The 19,552-nt window shown below is 35.6% G+C and overlaps 2 protein-coding genes across 8 annotated transcripts in view; one reads left to right on the top strand and one right to left on the bottom strand.

Annotated features, from left to right (window-relative positions):
- The window catches only part of LOC132192381 (calcium/calmodulin-dependent protein kinase type 1), a 49,535-nt gene that overhangs the window by 21,690 nt on the left and 8,293 nt on the right, over nt 1–19,552 (bottom strand). The gene's annotated exons all lie outside the window — the stretch shown is intronic.
- On the top strand, nt 8,721–13,944 carry LOC132193002 (uncharacterized). Of its 4 annotated transcripts, none has more exons than XM_059613275.1 (24): nt 8,721–8,855; nt 8,915–9,002; nt 9,051–9,148; nt 9,201–9,225; nt 9,278–9,888; nt 9,946–9,979; nt 10,040–10,104; nt 10,318–10,420; nt 10,481–10,713; nt 10,766–10,831; nt 10,899–10,950; nt 11,018–11,088; nt 11,157–11,253; nt 11,308–11,912; nt 12,234–12,441; nt 12,489–12,547; nt 12,600–12,635; nt 12,691–12,805; nt 12,920–13,029; nt 13,082–13,144; nt 13,206–13,239; nt 13,293–13,354; nt 13,410–13,512; nt 13,566–13,941. In XM_059613275.1, exons 14-24 carry the CDS (start codon nt 11,880–11,882, stop codon nt 13,802–13,804), a joined length of 1,062 nt encoding a protein of 353 aa, XP_059469258.1. In that variant the 5' UTR covers nt 8,721–8,855; nt 8,915–9,002; nt 9,051–9,148; nt 9,201–9,225; nt 9,278–9,888; nt 9,946–9,979; nt 10,040–10,104; nt 10,318–10,420; nt 10,481–10,713; nt 10,766–10,831; nt 10,899–10,950; nt 11,018–11,088; nt 11,157–11,253; nt 11,308–11,879; the 3' UTR covers nt 13,805–13,941. The 4 variants fall into 4 exon arrangements, with proteins under 4 accessions (XP_059469258.1, XP_059469257.1, XP_059469260.1 ...); XM_059613274.1 differs by having other exon boundaries at nt 12,231–12,441; XM_059613277.1 differs by lacking the exon at nt 12,600–12,635 and having other exon boundaries at nt 12,231–12,441; nt 13,566–13,944.

Raw genomic sequence — 19,552 nt, 5'->3', positions numbered from 1 at the left:
CTATACTTGCTCTTTGACAGGCGAAATGCGGCCCTACATGAATGCTGGTGGGCATCGATCGACCGCCGAGCGCTGCTCCAGAATGGTGGCCAATTGGCTTTTGTGCTGCGGGGATAAGTATTTGATACAGCAGCTCGCCAACAGGGTCGGAAAAATGGTGGAGCAATTTATATAATATTTAGAAGGGGAGGAAAAATATTTCATTCAAATTTTTTAGCCTTGGATACTTAAGTCAGTTTTACAAAATTTAAAATTTAGTGACTAAAAACAATAAATTTTATCTATTTAATTATGCTAATTGAGTAGATATTTGACAACTAATTCATGTTTTTCTCACATTTGATTTTTCTGTTGGGTTTCTGAATATTTAATTAGTCATTATTCATTTAATAGAATAAAAATCTGTAAATAATTTTTTTTACATTCATGTACTGATTTTCAAATTCATTCCGTTTTCAGTTGTTTTGCCTGTTTTTGCCATTCAGTATTATTTGAAAATTCGATTTAAGTTCATTCCGATAAAAATTGTATGATTCATGCACACTGAAGGCTCATGAAAAAGCATAAAAAAAATCAAATCTAACAATATAACATTTAAATTAAATAATAAACATAAAATGCAAAAGAAATCGAATTTCAAATTGTTTTATTTTTCAGTTTATTCGTAGAACTCCTAAAAGGCCTCAAATCAAATATAAATTCAGAGGAAAGCACTTAACAAATAGGATCAAACCTTTTCCTTGTGCTCACTGACTACACAAATCTGTCTGTGTAATTCGCTAAATCCCAAAAGTCCATTGGCAGCTGAAATTCAAGTGTTTTATTTTTGCTTTAGTCTGCTTCAAAATCTACCATTCTCAAATAATGGTGTTTGGTTGATCAAAAAGGTCAAATTTACGCCGTGCTTTTATTGTGCTTTGAGAGTTTCTTTCGAGCATCGCCGAGTGCGATCGAGAGGTGTAAAAGTCGTGAGTCGAAGCACTGATTTATCGGTCAGATTAGAAGCACACTGGCCGTATAAATAATAAACACAGGCTCAGTTTCTGGTCCGCGCGTGGGAGGTTCCCGATTCTCCTTTGCAAAAGAGCAGGGCAGTGTTTAAAAGTTCCACAGTTTTTTTTAAGCTCTTCCAAATAATTTTATCTAACCGACGTCATTCGTTTCCTTTTCGTGCCACCAATGAAAACTACTCCTGTTGAATTGATTCATGAATAAAATTTATATTATTATGATAGAAAAATAATAATATGGTAATAACCGCTATAAAATTGTTTCAATGTTTAGAAATAAAATCGTACAATAGATAGAATAATTGGAACTCAACAATTGAACCACATAAAAAATACGTTAAAGCTAAAAGAAATAATAAAAATCTTTCCATAATTTAATAAAATTACTGATAAATATTTAAAAAATTTTATTTTATTTTTCGTTTATAAAGGAAATATAATTTTTTTATTTTTTTTTTATTATTATTATTATAAAATGAAATTTTGGAAATTTTTGGAAAAAAATCCAGTAATTTCAAATTTTTGCTTCTCATTTTTGAATGATTCTTTTATCCAAGCACAAAGTTTATTTTCACCTTTCCAGCTTACTTAAAAGTGCTTCTCTCAATCCTATAAATCATTCAATTTTTTCATCACTGCCCCTCTGTTCTTTCTCGCGATCGGCAGGCGGTCCCGTTCCGATCGGAAAGGCGAATGTTTGCAGGAAATCATCGCCCGGTTGCTGCTGCAAAGACTGCAGGCCAAATATTTTTGTAGCCGCCAAATTACGTTGAGCAGACGGCCGACATTAATTTATCATGTTGGGGAGCAACGTGTGCGGCCGTAAACAAAGCCGACGTTTATTCCAGCGAAAATCGCAAAGACAATTGCCGCGCAGATTTTTCGGTGAAAGTTTATCATAAGCGAGTGAAGGTGCAAAAAAGCGGCACGGGCCAGATGGTCTTGTGGGTTCGAAAGCAGTGTACAATCATAATTTATATGGTAATTCCGAGCATGTTGCTGGTCATTCATGGGCTACGTGAATTTTCGCCGCAAGGCATGTTTCTGCAATTTTATCAAACTTTGAAAGCCTTTCAAGTAGATTGATGCACAAAATTTTATGCATTGTTAAAAACTAAAAACTTTTTTCTCCGGGACTATTTATGAAAATTGATCTCTGAGAATTGTGTCATTCTCAAAATATATCTATTTTTTAAATGAAATTCGCATAACAATGCTAATAAACATTGACACCAGAAGAAAAAAAAAACAGGTGAGTTTCGGTGAAAATATTCAAACTGCTATAGTAATTGGCGCTAAAACTTGCTAGCCTGTTCAATTCTTACATTGGTATTTTTAATTTGTTCTAATATAAATAAATTGTAAGGTTTTTTTTTAATTTGATACTATTTGGAGATCCATTATAAAATTCAAAATTATTTGATTCAGAAAAGCGAGTTTATGTCAGATTCTGGTTAAAAAAAAAAAGGAAAAGCTGACGCTAGATATAAGTTCAAACTCGTGCAAAATTTACTTCTCTGTTTGTGAAATAAGTTATCTCGAAAAGTAAAATTCAGTTTTACAATTTTGATTCGCCCACAATTGATAAACTATTCCGCGCACCCCTATTAAAAAACTGTAAAAAATAATAACATTTTAAATCGTCAATTTCATCACCTTTTTTGTTATAGAAATTTTTTAACCATTTTGTGGAAATAACCTTTCTTACAGCCTAAATTATTTATAAGAAAGTCATTTGTTACGAAAGTCCTTGTGTCAGCGGTCGAGGCCCAACGATGACAAGACCCGTAATTATCGTCGGCAGCTCGGATTCGCGCGTTTCCACACAAACTCCCGACGACAGCCCCTAATTTGCAGACTAATTTTTCGGTGTCGGCCTCCGCACGAGAGCGCGCGTTCATTAATCATGAAAATCCCGCGCACACAAGTCCGCAGAGTTGTATTTCACAATTAACAAGGGCAATAATAAATAACAACGCTGCAGCGGTCAAAAAACGCGAATTTTATTGTCCGCTTTTCAGCAGCCGAATTTATTTGTGTAATAATGCGAAACACTCAATTAACCGCGGCGGATGCCCTTTGCATTGGTTTGAATCGAATAAAGAAGGAATCAAGCGGCGGCGCTCAGAGCCAGAGGTCAATAAAATTTGGCAGCTGAAAAATAAGGGGCCGCTCTCTCGCGAGTGCAAAAAGTGATCCGGCGCGCGCGTTATAAAAATGTAAATCATTCTCTTGCTCGCTTTTATAACCTGCAATTATGATTGAATACTTTCTTGGCCACAGACGAAAAAAATTAAACGCCAGCAAGACTTTGGACCAGTTTTAGGCTGTGGGCGCTTCGCCCTCGTTTTTTACAGAGACCTCGATTATAATTTTAGAGAAATGGGGGAATATTGAATGATGTGGTCAGTCCGTTAGTTGTAAAAACATATTTACTAAATTTAATTGAAATGAATAAAAGTAAATGTATAAATAAAAATTTTAGAAAAATTTAATGGTATTGGCTTTTTTATAAAATTCGTAATTCAGAGTTTTTATTATTTGCTTTGAAATTGGATTTTCATTTTTACTACAAACATGTAAGAATTTGCTGACTGTTTATTTTTTTTTTTTTTAAATATTATTGAATTAATTTTTATCGTGACTTTTTGGTCATTTTTTCTTTTCTGGTTAAATTTAGGAGACTCGATTATGTGGCTCGAGTTCATGGTGTTTGATCTCGGGCAGAAATTTACACGCAGTTTATCGAGTTGGCGAGCGTGTTGAAACGATGTTGTCGCTTTCGTGATGCCGTCGAGTGGCCTTTTGGAGGAGGTCAGCCGCCGCTGCACTTTGCTCTCTGCGCGTTTATCGCGCACCCTCATCGCTGGAGAGAGATGAAGAGCCGCGGGGCGGCGTTTTGCAAACAAATCCAGCTTGCATGCAACTGCCCGCAAGGCGACAAAGAAAGAAGAAAAAAGAGATTTGCATCCGTCTTTGCCCTTTCCACGGGAGCAGGGCTTTGCGCAATCGCCTTGCAATTATCCGCAAAAGCAGCTCACACTAAAGCTGCAGGAATCCTTTGATTATTTATGATTTAAATGAAAAATTAAAATCATCGTTCACTAATGATTATAAATGATTTTTTTAATAATAGCTTTAATGATAGCTCTTAGAATTTTTGAAATCAGAAATTTCAGCAATTTTTTTGTTCCACATTCTAATCCGTTCTTTAGGATTTATTTATTTATTTTTGGCAATGATTTGATATTATACTTAATTCCCTAAGCCTACTATCAAAATATTGATTAAATAGTTGCAAGATAATTTTCGAAATATTTAACTTTTTTCAATTTTCAAAATCAAAATTACCTTCCTAACGTGGCTCATTTAACTACCGAATGGGTCTAAAAATAATCTAATAATTACATCATTATTTAGATCCCGTCATATCTTTTTGTAAGATTAAAAGTATTGAAGACAAATATAAATCTAAATTGAGGGCATTCATAAAGAAGCTTCTAATGTGTGGTGAAATTTATTGCAGATTTGTTCAAAGTTTTGTTATTTAACTGTTCATTAACTAGCTATTCAGGCTTGGACTGAAACTGTCAACTTTAATTTATTCACATATAATGAAAATTTCCTCGAAAACTATCAAGCTCTTGGCGTGCAGTATTATTATAATTTCCCAGAGTTGAGAATTCCAAGAAGCCGGGCTGGCTAATCGGCACCTGCGCGAGCGTGCATAATTTAAAACAATGCCAGTTAACGCTGTCAATTAAAAGCACGAAGCTAACGCAATCTTTGCAACGACGACTTACAGCGCCATCAAGTTCAATTCAGTTTTTAATTAAGCGCACGCAAAAGGAGCAGCGCACGGGGTGGATCCGAGCGAGCGCAGCACGAAAGTGTGCGTGATTGCAAAAAGCATCCATCCATCTCGACTGCAATGCGGCGCCGAGGGTGCACTCAGCAGAATGTAGTCCACGCTGGGTCAGGTAATGGCACAATGCGATCCCATTTTCCACCGTATCCTGCCTGCATGGGATACGGAGCTCGACTTGCCGTGAAAAGAAAAAGAAAAGGAAACAAATGGAAAAAATATATAACTTTGAGCAAGAAATATACGAGTGCATCCACTTCGTTAAGAGAATGTTCGCCAGCAGATGAAATGAGACCGTACGAGTCATACAAGAATAATATGGAAGTGACATTTTTTTTCTTTACTTTTCTATGAAAAGAAGAAGACCTTCAACGGGAAGCTTAATAAATGAAAATATCTTAATTAACGTCAGAATAAATAATAATATCATATATAAATATTGACAGGGCTTCATAGATGAAATTTAATGGAAGTTCAGTTTGGGTTTTTTGTCCACCTAAAAGTACAAATTGGTGTAAAAAAAACTAAAATATTGTTTCTTCTGTCTATAAATATCCTGCCATAAAAAATATTAAGGACGTAATGAAATTGAACATTTCTAAATCGACAGAGAAATTAAAAAAAAAAAATTCCTTGAAGAGAGAAGCATTCTAGCTACGATTTTTTGATCTTGTACTAAATAACAAATTTTTTGTTGAAACTATTCAAGAATGCAGACATTATACAAAACTATGGAAGTTTTTATTAATAAAAAATGTTCATTCGACAAGGAGAGCCTAGTTTTTCATTTCAGCGTGATAAAGACTCTCTACAGTGGATTTTTTTTAGCAAAAAAATTGATAATGCAATATTAAATACAAAGAATGGGAGAAAAAAATTCGAGTTTAATTATTTTTTAAATCTTAAAAAACAAAATTAACATAGTTTATTTTTAGTACCAGTTTCTAAAATTTCACTAATTTTATCATAACTATTTTCTTTGAAAAACTGTCTTCATTTCAAGAAAGATGAGCTGCGTCAGCCATTACGGTCCCGGCGCTCGCACATATGTCGATGCCCGGCTCCGTCGAAGCGGTTGCGAAACCCCTTTATCGCAGCCCGATCTTCAACTTTTACCGTCTCTCGCCCGGAGCGCGGCCAATTTACCCGAATCTGCCAAAATCTGCGAGCATGTTGTCCGCTTGAGAAGTGGAATAAATTTATCCTTTCTCGGGAGCGTGATTGCTCTTACCTAACGCAAGACCGGCCAAAATAAGCAATTATCCATAAACAATGAATGACTCAATCGCGTGGCCATGTAAGGCCCGGCAGAGGTCGGTCTCGCCGTTTCGATTGAGTAATTTTTTAATCACCCCGGCGCCCAAAACAAAAAGGTCAAGTCGAAAAATCATTTTTGCTCTCCGGGCGTTTTGTTTACTTTGCCGGCTGCTGATTATTTGGAAATATTATTTGGTTTTTATGGAAATTGCGTGCGTGCGTAGGCACTTTTGTTTTCCCGCTGCTGCGGTCAGCACGATAACGCCATGGACCAGCCAACAAAATCCAATCGATAAACAACTGAATAATATGCAAATAGTGTTTGCTTTATTTCATCACAGCTGTGGATGGCCGATAATGCTTGGCTGGATTCATTTCAAATAATTTCATACAAAATGAAACGTATTTATTTCAATCTAGTTTTCTGCGTCTCTTGTTTATCAATCGCAGATCCTAAAAATTAAAAATTGAATAATGTTATTGGAAAACAAGAGGCGAAATATTTTTATAATACAATAATTAGATTTCAAGTAAGATGTTTTTCATTGCAAAGTGAGAACGGAGAAAAAACTAAGTGATTGATCAAATACCATACCAATTGATTTAATCGGTTTTTTATTTTATTTTTGCTTACTATTGAAAAGAATTTTTTTTAGTTTATTAATTTTTTTTTAACCAGGAGCAGTAAATTTCATTTAACATAATTTAGTAGCTCTCAGATTATTAATCAAACCTTAATTAATAACAAACATGATAAGTTGGTAAAAATTATATTGATTTTCATAAACTGTGTCATGTGCACATTGCCTTACTGCGTGCAACAAAGCAGAACGTTTCCTTTTTGTTTCAAATTCACCTCTATCATTCTAGCGTGCATGAAAATATTTCCACTTCGCCACGCTATCTCCCCCTAAATCATACACCATTACCCGCTTTTTGCGTTACACTTATAAAAATTTCTAGAAAGATCATGGTCTCTTTTTTATTTTAAAAACACAATTAACAGAAATTATATGGTTGTAAATCAATTTTCGGCGATTTTGATTCAGATAACAATTAATTAGAAATCGTGTAGGCCGTGATTCCGACTCAAATTAAAAGATACACACAAGGGCCTTTACTCCATCATGACGTCAAGCAGAAAAGCAATTAGCACAACATAACAATCCGTTTCATTTCTTGAAAGCTGACAGAGTGTGCTAGGTGGTCCGATTCTGTATCTGGCGAAATGTGTACGGCCGACGGCGGAATGTCTTTTTATATAATGCGCTATGAACAGACAAGAGTCGCACGCCTCGGTCTTTTCTCTTTTTATTGTTCCCCGCGGAGACAAACAAGCCACGCACTTCATGCAATACGCACACAATCGCGTAACGCGGCGCGTGCTTTGTCACTCCACGGAATCAATTATTTAATGTGTGTAAACCAAAACGGCGGCACTTGAGGAGAAAAGGAAAAGACCGTGGGCGTCAAATCTAATTAACGATAAATCAACGAAAGGATTTTGCAATATGTTATTTGGTGCAGCAGGTACATAGAAAAGAGTTGTCATAAATTCAAGGACTTACTGAAAATTTATATTTTTGTCTCCGTGGACTTCATTAAAGTTAAAACTTCAAGTTTAGATTACTCTTTTCAAAAGTTCAGTATAATTTCAATCAAAGGCTGCGCATCCCAAAATTATGTTGGTACACAGCTGCCGTCAGAGCCATGGGGCCTTATGGCTCTGGCGGAAGACATCTTTTTTTTTGGCCAACATAATAGAGCTGATGCGTGGCCTTTGATTTCAATTATATTAGAAAAATTTAAAAATAAAAGGTCTCTGGAAATGCCAGGGAGGTGAAAAAATAACGAGTCTTTAAACATTTCTATAAATTATGTTTTTATTCATTTGTAATTTTCTCAGAATTAAAATTCAGACTAATAAATAGTTTTCAGAACATTTTATAGATAAATATCTAAAGTTGCACTAAATATTTTAATTCTTTCTATTGATAAGGTATATTATATTTTTATAGAATCTACAATGAAATTTTTTTCAAAAACTATCAGCGAAATGCAAGAAAAAATAGCAAATTTTCTGAGTTAAATTCGACTGCAAGAACTTTCAGCTCTACAAACAACAAATTTATTCTCTTTTTTTCACTTAAATCCTTGCTTTCTTTGAAGTTGAACTAGAAATGTAATGGTAAATATTTAAGGCTGCGTGATGATTGGCAGTTCTGTAGTACCACAATCCAAAGAGAAGCCGTCTAAATTAGTGGGGATATTAAGATCGATCGGTGGCCAATTAGGAAAATATTTATGTTAAGCAGCTGGGAGTGATTCATGCGATGGGGATCTCTTAACTGAGTTGTGCAACGCGTCTCCGAGTCAGGTCAAAGTTAGAAAAGGTGCCTGTTGCCGCTGGTGATGTATATAATTTTAACAATTTTTTTAAGTATTGATCAAATTCAAGTTATCTTAAGTTCCTCAATTTTTCTCCTATTCAAATGAAAACAATAATATGTTGTATTTCAAACTGGAAATGCTTAAAAAATGGTCCGCTTCTGGGACAGGAAACAGTTCTGGAAAAAAAATGCCATGCACGGAACTGTGACGCACGTGAGGCAAAATATAGGAGCTTTTTTTCAAAACTCATGAAACAGAGCACATTCGACCGTTGGTTAATTAATATGACATCGATGTTGCACTTGCTTCTCTTCAATTTAATTTTAATTCAGGTGAGAGAAATATCCACGTTTATTATGCTCAGTATTATATTTTTCGACTGTAATTTTAGATAATTTGTGACTTCGGAGTTATCGGTCGGCAAGGAAGAATTACCAAAGAGAGGAAAAGCGTTACCAGCATTCTAAGAAAAAACTCTGGTAAATTTAATTATTTATCTTCAAAAATCAACTCTGTGCTTCTATTAGCCACAATAAGGACAGTAATTATTAAATGCTGTGGACAACATTCATGCTCTAACACTTCAAAAACAAACAAGAGAAGAAATTCAACAAGTAACCGAGAAGTAAGATAGCTTTTTCAAGTACAGATCCATTTAATAATGTGTCTCCTGTCAGAACTTCTCTAAGAAATCAAGTGAAAGTATAAGAATAAAATTAACAACAATACAGCTTTTTTATTTTTTATTTTTTAGAAAATGAAGGCAGTGCTACACAACTGATCGTCAGCAATGAATTTCAATCGGCACCTTTTCAAACTGATATGATGTTCTCTGACGCAGTGACAGTTTCCGAAACAACTCTGGAAATTTCAAATGGCGGCCATATAGAGCAGGAAACAATGCCTGGAAATATTTTAGAATCAATTTCAACCACTAATTCAGTTGAAATTATGATAACTGAACGGCCGAATCAATTGTCTTCAACAAGTTCTCTGCCGTCACCAACGGGAAAATCAGATTTTTCAGCGACAGCCCCAATTTTTATCGTTGAGACGGAAACGTCCACAAAATTAACCCCTTCAACTACTGCAATTAATAGCTCTCCTCAAAATGAATCTATTAAAACAAACAAAAATGAAACATTGGTCGAGACAACAACTTTAAAAACAGAAATTTCCTCACTCGCAACCAAGGCTGAAACTCAATTTTCTGCCCAACCAACTCTAACTGAAACCACGTCTACAGCAATTTCCACAACTAGTACAACAGCTTTAACTACAAAAACTTCAACCACAACCACAACAACTTCAACAACAATAAAACCTACTACAACAACTTCAACTCTGTCACCTTGCGTAAAAAACGTATGGAAAATTATTTCATGAACACAAACATTTTATAACGTAAAAATTTTTGTTCAGACATCGTTATTTACCAAAGCAGACCATTTAATCGGTAATTATATTATTTTATTTGAGACGATCAGAAGAAGAAATTAATGTGGAAAATTTAAAGATCCGGAAAGTTACGGATATTGGATGCCAGCTTGTGGAATACAATTCCTTTGGGGCAAATCTGCGGTAAGTCATTTTAATATTTTTTACAGAATAAATTTGTAACAAAAAAGATTTGTTTGCATACTTGATAGTCTAATTGATTAATGTCTTGCAAATAAATTTTGCGAAAAATCAAAATAGTAACTGAGAACAAAAAGTGAATCTAGCCAAAATGTGTGCCCAAAATATTTTTCTGACTGAACCAATTTTTTTATTCTTGGCTCAATGTTTATGAAGGTGGACTGGAGAACAAATCGCGATCGTTGCTGCAGCATTGGAATGACGCCAATTACTCTTGAAAATGGAAACAAAGGAGGTTGTTTCTTTTACATGGACAAACGTAAATATTAAAAATTACTCTTTTTGCTTGTAAAAATATAATTTGCGTATAAAAATGAAGCTTACGATTGGCACAAAGTTGTCAACTACTGGACATCTGGGAATAAGATCGGTGACGAATATAAATGGAATGTTGGGAATTTCACTTTCGATAAGAACACTACTCAATGGGCGGCGGGTTATCCTAACGCGTCAACAATTAACGAAACCTGTATTCATCTGGGTCTCTTCAACAGATATTATTGGTTAATGACTTTGAAAAAGTGTAGCAATATGTACACGCTTAGTTGCCAGGTGAACAAATATTGATAATCGAGAGATATTTAGAAATATATTTTAATTTAAGGGGTCTACAACACCAGCTCCTCCCTGTCATAAACCAAAATGTCCAGAATTCAGGTGTAACAAAAACGTAATTGACATCAATATTTTAAATATTAAATTTCTATAAAATGAAAATTGTGTATAAACAATTTCAGCAAGCTCTTTTCTCGAACACACTACAAGACTACTACACTCAGTACCTTTTAAGTACAAGTTTCCATTAAATCCCAAATAAATAACCCTATTGAGATATTTTTGCTTCATATTCAAACAGATCACACTACCTACGGATCATGGCAATTCATTAACGGAAGAACCTACTTGTTCAGCTTTAACGAAGCAACGGTTGGAAATAAAATAATTATAGCATTTGAAAATTTATAATTATAATTAAAAATTTGTGTGCAAATTAGTGGCTACAAGCAACGTATAATTGTTGCTTAATTGGAATGAAATTGCTCAGCGTCGATTTTGAATATGAATACAAAAACTTGGTTTCGTGCGCTCGAAGTACAAACAATCCTTTATTACTTAATAATAAATTAATATTTTTAAATTTTGAAGATTCGAGCTCGGCCGTGGGCAAATTTTGGACATCGGGCAGCGATGAGGGCTGCAAAAACAATTTTGCCTGGTGTGCTGCTGTGAGGAGGACAGTAGAGTTTTTGTGATATGAAATTCGAGTAATCATAAAGTTAGATAGGCGAGCCGCGAGATGTTTGCCGCGGATTTAATTAGATGCAATTGCCTTGGACTTTCTAACTGCGTCAATAGCGGAAATACTAAGAGAGTAGTATGTGCAACTAGCTTGCATTAAAGTGTTACCTTGTAAGCTATATCCTTTTTTAAAATGAAACGCAATATATGTAGACGCTCAAGGGGAAAACCACTTGTGGTGAAACTTTGTTTTATGCTAATGAGTTGAAGAAATGTCGGCGGTAATTGAGAGCCAGTCATGACCATGACAAGTGTCAGCTGACTGCAGTTTTATGTTATGCGTGCAAAAGTGCATTTGTCGATAAGGGCAGAGCAAGTAGTGGGAAGCGAGATGTATTTAAACCCAGGGAAACTGTGACTCGGGTGATTGTAGCTCGAGCACGATACCTGGTTGTATTGTCGTTGTGTCACCATCCGAGATGTGCGCCTTCTTGGCTATCTTCCTGTTGAGCGTAATTATACTTTATTGTATATCTTGTTTCAAATACGGTCTTCTTTGTGGTCTCTTTTGTTTTAAAGATTAATGTGCTTAAGTGATAGATATTATTTTTAGGGAATGTCTTATGGCTTATTAATGACTATATTGCTTACTTGCTTATCCTAGATATATTATACCGTTTCTATTTGTCGGGTTCAAGATTTATTTGGGAAATAAATTTAGTATAGTTTTAAATATTAATAAGGTTGTCTTCTTGAACCTGAATTAGGCCCCTAAATTGCATGGCTTAGTAATCAACCTTATAGCTGCTCAAACGCTCTTTCGCCCGAAGCAGACAATCTGGTATCCAGGGGAGCCCAACAACCTCGGAGGGAAGGAAAACTGTGTCAGTATCCACACGAACCATTCGGAAGCAAAGTTGCAAGACTCGAACTGCACTGACACCTATAGATATATCTGCGAGTCTAGGGACACGAGGAAAACTACCAACAATATGGAGGCCGTTTTGAACGAGTGCATGGCAGTGTTCAACGTGTCTGATGGTATGAAAATATTTCAGACATGGATCACATATTCACCGGTATTTCAGAGGAGATTGACGCTGCGTTAGATTTGACTTCCTCTCCTAAACTTACTACTAGAGTGAAAGTAATTTGAATTATTGTATGTAATTAGAGACCCACAACTTTCTTAATTCAAGTGCTTTTTGAGGTGCATGGGAGAAAATGGTGGTTTTGTAAATAATGTTTTCAGTGTAACAATTCAAGTATTTCATGATCTAATAATTGTAGATGTGGAACGGGAAGCTTATTGATCAGAAATTACTGTCCCTGATTGAAACTCTGGCAGCAAATGAGGACGATAAGCAGAACACCATGCTTGCACTTGGCACATGTAGCTCGAAACGTAAGTTTCTGATTTCGAAGATTTTTCAATTAATTGGCAGATGCAGACAACATAACTTTTTTTATTCAGTTCTTCAACTTTTTGCTCTTTCTCTTTACTATGCACGTTTTTCAGAGGGAATGGACGAATGCGACACTGCTGCAATGATATTGAAGTGCGCTCAAGAACAAGCTCCCGCATTTCTCCAGACTGTGATCCAAACAGTCAAAGGGAATTCCTCAGTGGTACTTTGTAATTTCAATCAGGAAACCAATCTCGCATTGACGCCATTTTTAGGAATACGCTCCTCTTCCGACTGAAGTGCACAAGTGCATTGCTAACATCCCATGCATCGTGGACGTAAGAAATTACTATATTTAAGAATATTCTCATGTGACATGTACGAGATTAAATTTTATAGCCCCAAGCGCAAGATGATTACAAAAATAATAGAAGTATTTACCAATTTTAATTTGTACCAAATAAAATTTTCAATTAAAAACAAAAGCGATCCCGAACTGCCAAATTTTTACAGCGTGCGGCATCAATTATCTGCAATGCCCTGAAGAGGTGAAACAATATCTCTCTGATTTTTGGTGATAATTGACTTTTTCCATTTCCGCAGAATGCGTACGAATATGCATTCTCAAAATGCTGCAAATATGGTCTCAAAATGGCTACGTTTAACACCTTCACTAAAGTTCAGTGTATCGTCAACTCGACCATGAGTAAAAAAAATTAATAGAATTTCCTCTTAAAATAAAGTTTCCCCTGAAATTAGCCCCTCGAGGTAGACACACGTGGCTGCCTGCAAGCAGAATAGGCTCGACTTCGTACGGCTGGTGCTTGTCGAAGGAGCCGTTCAATTTGTCGGCTCAAATTAACATCGGATATGGGGATAGGATGGCCGACTTTTCCATTAATGGACTGGCCATCAGTTTTGGGAATGACATGGCAGGAACTTACATGGTTCCAGAGCGTGCACCTGGAGCTGTTGGTAAAATTATGTGTGAACCATGAATTATTGGATTAAAAAGATTCACTTAATTGATATTGTTACTTTTTTTTTCAAAAAACAAAAAAAAAACGAAATTACAAAAATGATCAAATTAACTCTAAATCTATCCGAAATAAAAAGAAACGTATTTTTATAATAATATTCTATTACGAAATATTGTATCTTAAGAATGTCAAACTAGCTAATAGAGTTATATTAAAAATTTATTCAGTTTATTCAGACCAAATGTTTTAAAGACACATCCAAACATTTCACTTCTAATTAGTGAATTTTTAATTACTTAAATTCAATATAATTTCCCAGTTTCAGATTTTTTAGAAAATGAAAATTTAGAGCAATCTTTCTTTTTGTGGCTGATTAGATATTTTCATGTTGTTCAATTTGGAGTTCTTTTCAGATCCACTCACTGGTGACAACTCAGTTGCAGAAAGATAAATCACCCACTTTACGCGGAGTTGAAAGATTTCCAATTAGATGCAAATTAGTTCCATTCGTGTCTCGGCCCGTTGTTGATTGAGCAAAAACAATTTATCTGGACGAGCTTCGAAAAACGGGTCCAGTGTGGCGACCGCGGGCGGGGTAATTAAATTTTCCCATCAGGCGCGTTGAATTAATTAAAAGTCGTCACGACTGGATTTATGGCTTCGACTACCTCCAAATCAGAGCCGCTCGCATATGAATAAAAGCGCTGACCGTTTAGCCTGCTCGGTCGGCGGTAATTGCCGAACACCATAAAGGCGCACAAAGTGTGGCGCTAGACGCAAACATACACGCGGGCAATAAAGTTCTACACACCTGCATTGTCATGTTTATTTAACTAGGTTTCAAGTTGCGCAAGGCCGACACAATTATTGCAACTGCCACTGGTCTCACATGCCGGTGGTTAGTTCGTTCCTCCGACTGCGGCAATTAGGGTCGCTTTTTTACATTGGAAATTAGTCTGATTTGGAAATCATTAGAACCTCACGTTGGCAATAGTGAATGAATTATTGTTGTGCTCCACATAAAATTGATACGTCACAGCCCACACTATCATAGATAAAGAAATAATAAAACAAACAGATTCAACATATTTAATTTTGACATGAATTACGGAAAAGTTAAATTCTTTTGCAGATTTCATTTTTAATGAAAGATTGAGATGGTTTAAATTTTAAATATAAATAGAGGGTTGAAGCTAATAAAATTTTGTGCAATTGTTTTATTCGAAAAAAGTTAGAATTATTTATAAATTTTTTTTTTAATTAGCTGAAATAAAAATAAATTTTACAAATACAGATCAGTAATAAAGTTCTCTTGTGCTTGAATATTCGGCATGAAAATGAGACAAAAATTGGACAAAATCAATTTTGCTTAAAAATCAAGAAAATTCTAATAATAATCAAATATAATTATCACTTGTCTGTTGTCACTTTACAAGTTAAGGTATTGATAGGCAGTCAATTTTGATCATTTGCAGTACATTAAATGTTTGCCGATCTCATTCCGCGAGAAACTTCCTTGTTCCGTGCAAAGAGAAGTAATTGAGAGCCGTCACGGACAATCAAGACGAATGAAACTCTCAGCCCGGTGCTGCTGCTGCTGCTGCGATTCCAGCGGCCCTCTCTTGTGCAATCGATGAAAAAAGAGAAGCTTCAGAAGCAACTTTGCAAACGAAGAGAGAAAGAAAAACAAAGTTTTCTCGCTTGCGAATAATGCACGGACAGGTCGGTCGGCGCGAAAATAGACTTTCAATTTTACGATGCGCGATAAATAAAAGTTCTTGTGCGCCGCAGCCTCGAAACGGACGCAGCGCCGAGGAAGAGGTAAATAAATTTTTATATTGTGTGCAGTCGTTATTTGGTGCAAATAAACAAACTTTCCGCGCAACAAACGTATGTTCGTGAAAGAGAGAGAGAGAGAGAGAGAAAATCGAGGAGCAGCAAAACGGCTTTTCACCTCTTCAGACGGAGAGAAAGCCCGGAGGTGGAAACTTTTTAAGCGGCAGACGAGCAGCGGATAAGGGTGCTCTCTGCAGACCCGGACAAATGAAAATGAACCATCGCAATGTCTTGCCGGTTGGCCCAACCCGGCCGGCAACTGCGGCCGCGTCGGCTGCTGCGCTCAATCGATAAAACTCGAGCCGCCGACGGAACCTCACCACCCACCAAATATAAATTCACAAATGCACAGAAAATAAAAAATAAGGAAATTCAAAAGCAAAATGAATCGGGTAGAAATATAATAAGCCCTGTCAGTTTATTTCGCGTGTTGTGACGACGGAGTGAAAATTAATTCGCAGATTTAATCCTCTTAAAATTAGGAGATAAAAGGGGTGAGATATTTTCTGAAGAAATTGGAAGTTTTTTTTATAATTGGAACAAAATAAATATAGGTGAACATGGCCTGTGATGGCCTGGTGAGATTTATAATTGGGAGACAAATAAAAAATGAATAAAAAAAAAACACGCAGAGATTCAGAATTTGATACTTCTGGGATGTTCATAAGTCCTTTTTATTTATATAATTTGTATCATATAGTATTTGCTTATTTTATTTATTCATATTTTATATATTAATTATATAATTAAATAATAATGCATAACTATAATGTATTATTGATATTTGAATTGGGCTCAAACATTTTCTAAAAAGAGAAATATAAAAAAGCCATTTATTTGAAATTATAAATTTTAGTATCTGATTGCATCGTTATTGATCATCATATTACATGAAAATTGTTTTCTTAATAGCTTCTTGGTCCACGAGGAATATTGTAATTTAGAAACTTATTAAAATTCAAAATAATCACATAATTTAAACAGTCTTATAACTAAATTATAAAAAAAAAGTCGTATTCAGCACCGGAAAGTTGCATTTAAAAGTTAAATCTTCCTTGAGCAAACACTCTTTCGTCCGTCTGGGCTCTCATCTGCATGCATGCATAAGTAATTAAATTGGGCTGAAAGCTGCTGGAAATGTGTTGCTGCGCATACAAAATAAATTCAAATCCACGGCGAAAATGCAAATCGGGCGGAAAGCAGTCGGCTGCTTATCAGATTAAGCAAATATTTGCCCTGCTGCTGAGAAACACAAGTAGCCCAAAACCTACACCTTTTATAATGTGCTGCTGGTCCTGCCGTTCATTCCTTTTCGCACACGGCTCGCCTTGATCGAATTGATTCTTCGTTGGAGGGTCGTGAGCGAGCGCACGCTGTGTATGGGTATATTGGATTCCGTCAAGAGCAGACTCTTTCAAGCACCCCTTATTCATTTCCCAGAGTGCGAGATGTCTTACAGTCGAGGTGGAACTTCTGGCCGTTTACTTGCGAAGTTTTCCAAAGTTGGTATGGAATCGATTTATTTTTCCTAATGTAATGGAAATTGAAATTATTTTGTTCAATTTCTTCTACTTGTAAGAAATGGCAACAATTCCTTATATCGAAATTTCAAAATGGAAACAGAGCTCAGAAGCAAACTTAGTAAAATTTAATTTAAAAAGAAAAAAATCAAATATATAGTGAAATTTTAATCAATTCACCATTTGCGAAATCAAATAACACTGGTTCTTATGACAGCTTCATGATTGAATCTTTTCAATCCGAAGACATGTTGTACAAAATGAAAAATAAAAAATATAGGCGTTGGAAAAATCAAAATTGGTTCAGCGTGGAGCTGTAGTCAGGCGATCAAAGATTTGTAAAGTAGGCAACCGAAGCCAATTTTTTGAGCTTTTACAAATCTTTGATCGCCTGACTACAGCCCCACGCTGAACCAATTTTGATTTTTCCAACGCCAATATTTTTTATTTTGCATCTAGTACCACATGTCTTAGGATTGAAATGATTCAATCATTCTAAGATGAGGCTGCCATAAGAACCAATGGTATTCGATTTCGCAAATGGTGAATTGCAAAAATTAGAGTATGCGAGTGAAGTCTTGTTTACAAGACAGAATGAATACTTAATTTCCACGAGATTGAATTATTTGTGACTGGAATACGGGGCCTGGTTTGATAAGAAGGCCCTGGCTGTACGCATTTGCGCCAAACAATTTACGCCATGTAATTTGCCTCTCTGGCGAAATGACTGCTTGGAAGAGGATTAAATTTGGTCGGTCGGTCGCGACTCGATCTGAAAATATAAATTGCCGCGCGCCAGGGATTACATCATGCGATATGCTATTATGATTATTATTGTGCTAGCCCCAGTTTCTATATCTCGTGCAAAGTTCTGTGCGCCGCACACAAGCAACCTACTTCTCCAGCCTTCAATTTGTGCCTTATTTCTCACCAGGAGATTGAATTACCATAATTCCAAACTCCCGCTAAACAACCTATTCGGTTTCAGGACGCTTCTCTTGGTACGGAAAATCAAACAAGATCAACACATGATTGCGTGGAAAATCTAAATTATTGTAATTATTGTAAGGATGTGACAATAAATATTGAGCAAGAAAATCTTCCCTCCTTATTGTGGCTTCTACAAATTCTATTTAGTGGAATTTTAAGGTTATTGAAATGTTTTCATTGCTTCAAAGATTGAAGCTGTTTGAAATATTCCGTTTAAAATAACAATAATAATTAAAAATCTAAATTGATTTCAACAGTAGCAGTTTTTTTCCTCTTTATTTTTTAGTAAAAAAATTAATTAAAAAAATTCGCACCAATTTTTTATTTCTTCATTTTTAATGTTCTTAGCTCAAAAGAAATAAAAAATATTATCAGATCATTAATTTTTAATTATGATTTTTCTAAATATTTTCTTTAAAACAATTTCTTTTTATTTCAAATTGTACAAAAGTTTCCAGTATCCACTGTGAAAGCTTCAATGCCGCCCCTGGGGATGAACTCGGTAATTAGTCAGCAGGAGAGCGAATGCGATTAAATTATTCATGAAATGGGACTGCTTCTTTCCTCGGTGAATCCCGCAATGTTGAGTGCTGCATCATATTATAATATAGTTTCTCAGAATCGGTTTTCGAATTATCTCGTCAAAAGAAGCACACTCGGTAGCAGCGCAGTCTGACAAGTTTGAAGGCACATTATGTAATCGTGAGTGTACATTAGGTATACAGAAGTGACACGGGATTTCTGCTCGAAGAAAGGTTATTGAACGGATTATGAAACCGCACAAGCCATTATGGAGGCAAAAAAGAAATCGTTTTTGAAAGAAAATTACTTTCCACTTAAATTTTTGAACTATTTCCTCTGGGCTTTAAATTCTGAACAAGAGAAAAAACCATTTGTAAGTCTTGGCGGAAAATTGGCCTTTTCTTTTTATTCTTTTAATTATTCGTCCCGTTTTGTGATTATGTGTCGCCGTGCCTAAATGCTGCGCCCATGCCCTGCCAGAATGCACTGGCGCACGTGTGTAATTAGAGACCTACATTCGGCTTCAGTCTTTAGCCTCCAACATTTTGCCCACATTGTCTCTCTCTCGACTGCCAATGAGAGAAAGAGAACAAAGCGTTAGCTGCTGCTGAATATTTATTGAAACGAATGTTGAGCGGTCGCGTTGCTTGAATGAGCAGCGGCTCCGGCCACGTTTACCTTGACTTTTATCGGCGAGAGTCGATATGTAATGAATTTTAACGCGGTTTGTAACCTATGTAGGGACCATGCTCTCGGCACATACCAGATCCTGCAATGTCAAAATTTCCACGTAATTTTTTTTTTACTGAAAAAAAAACGTTACTTTAAAATTTAATTCTTAAATAACTGAATTATGCATCAATACTAATAGTATAAATACTGGAAATGTTTTTGTAAA

Source organism: Neocloeon triangulifer, unplaced genomic scaffold (assembly GCF_031216515.1).
Source record: "Neocloeon triangulifer isolate White Clay Creek 2 clone unplaced genomic scaffold, ASM3121651v1 ptg000003l, whole genome shotgun sequence".
Taxonomy (NCBI): Eukaryota; Metazoa; Arthropoda; class Insecta; order Ephemeroptera; family Baetidae; genus Neocloeon; species Neocloeon triangulifer.
The sequence above is the reverse complement of the archived record's forward strand: the minus strand, read 5'-3'. Positions and strand labels throughout refer to the sequence as shown.

Coding starts and splice junctions, on each gene's coding strand:
- LOC132193002 (XM_059613273.1), top strand. CDS start 8,772: ATGAAACAGAGCACATTCGACCGTTGGTTAATTAATATGACATCGATG. Junction 8,856..8,914: donor TCAATTTAATTTTAATTCAG/GTGAGAGAAATA, acceptor CTGTAATTTTAG/ATAATTTGTGACTTCGGAGT. Junction 9,003..9,050: donor CATTCTAAGAAAAAACTCTG/GTAAATTTAATT, acceptor TGCTTCTATTAG/CCACAATAAGGACAGTAATT.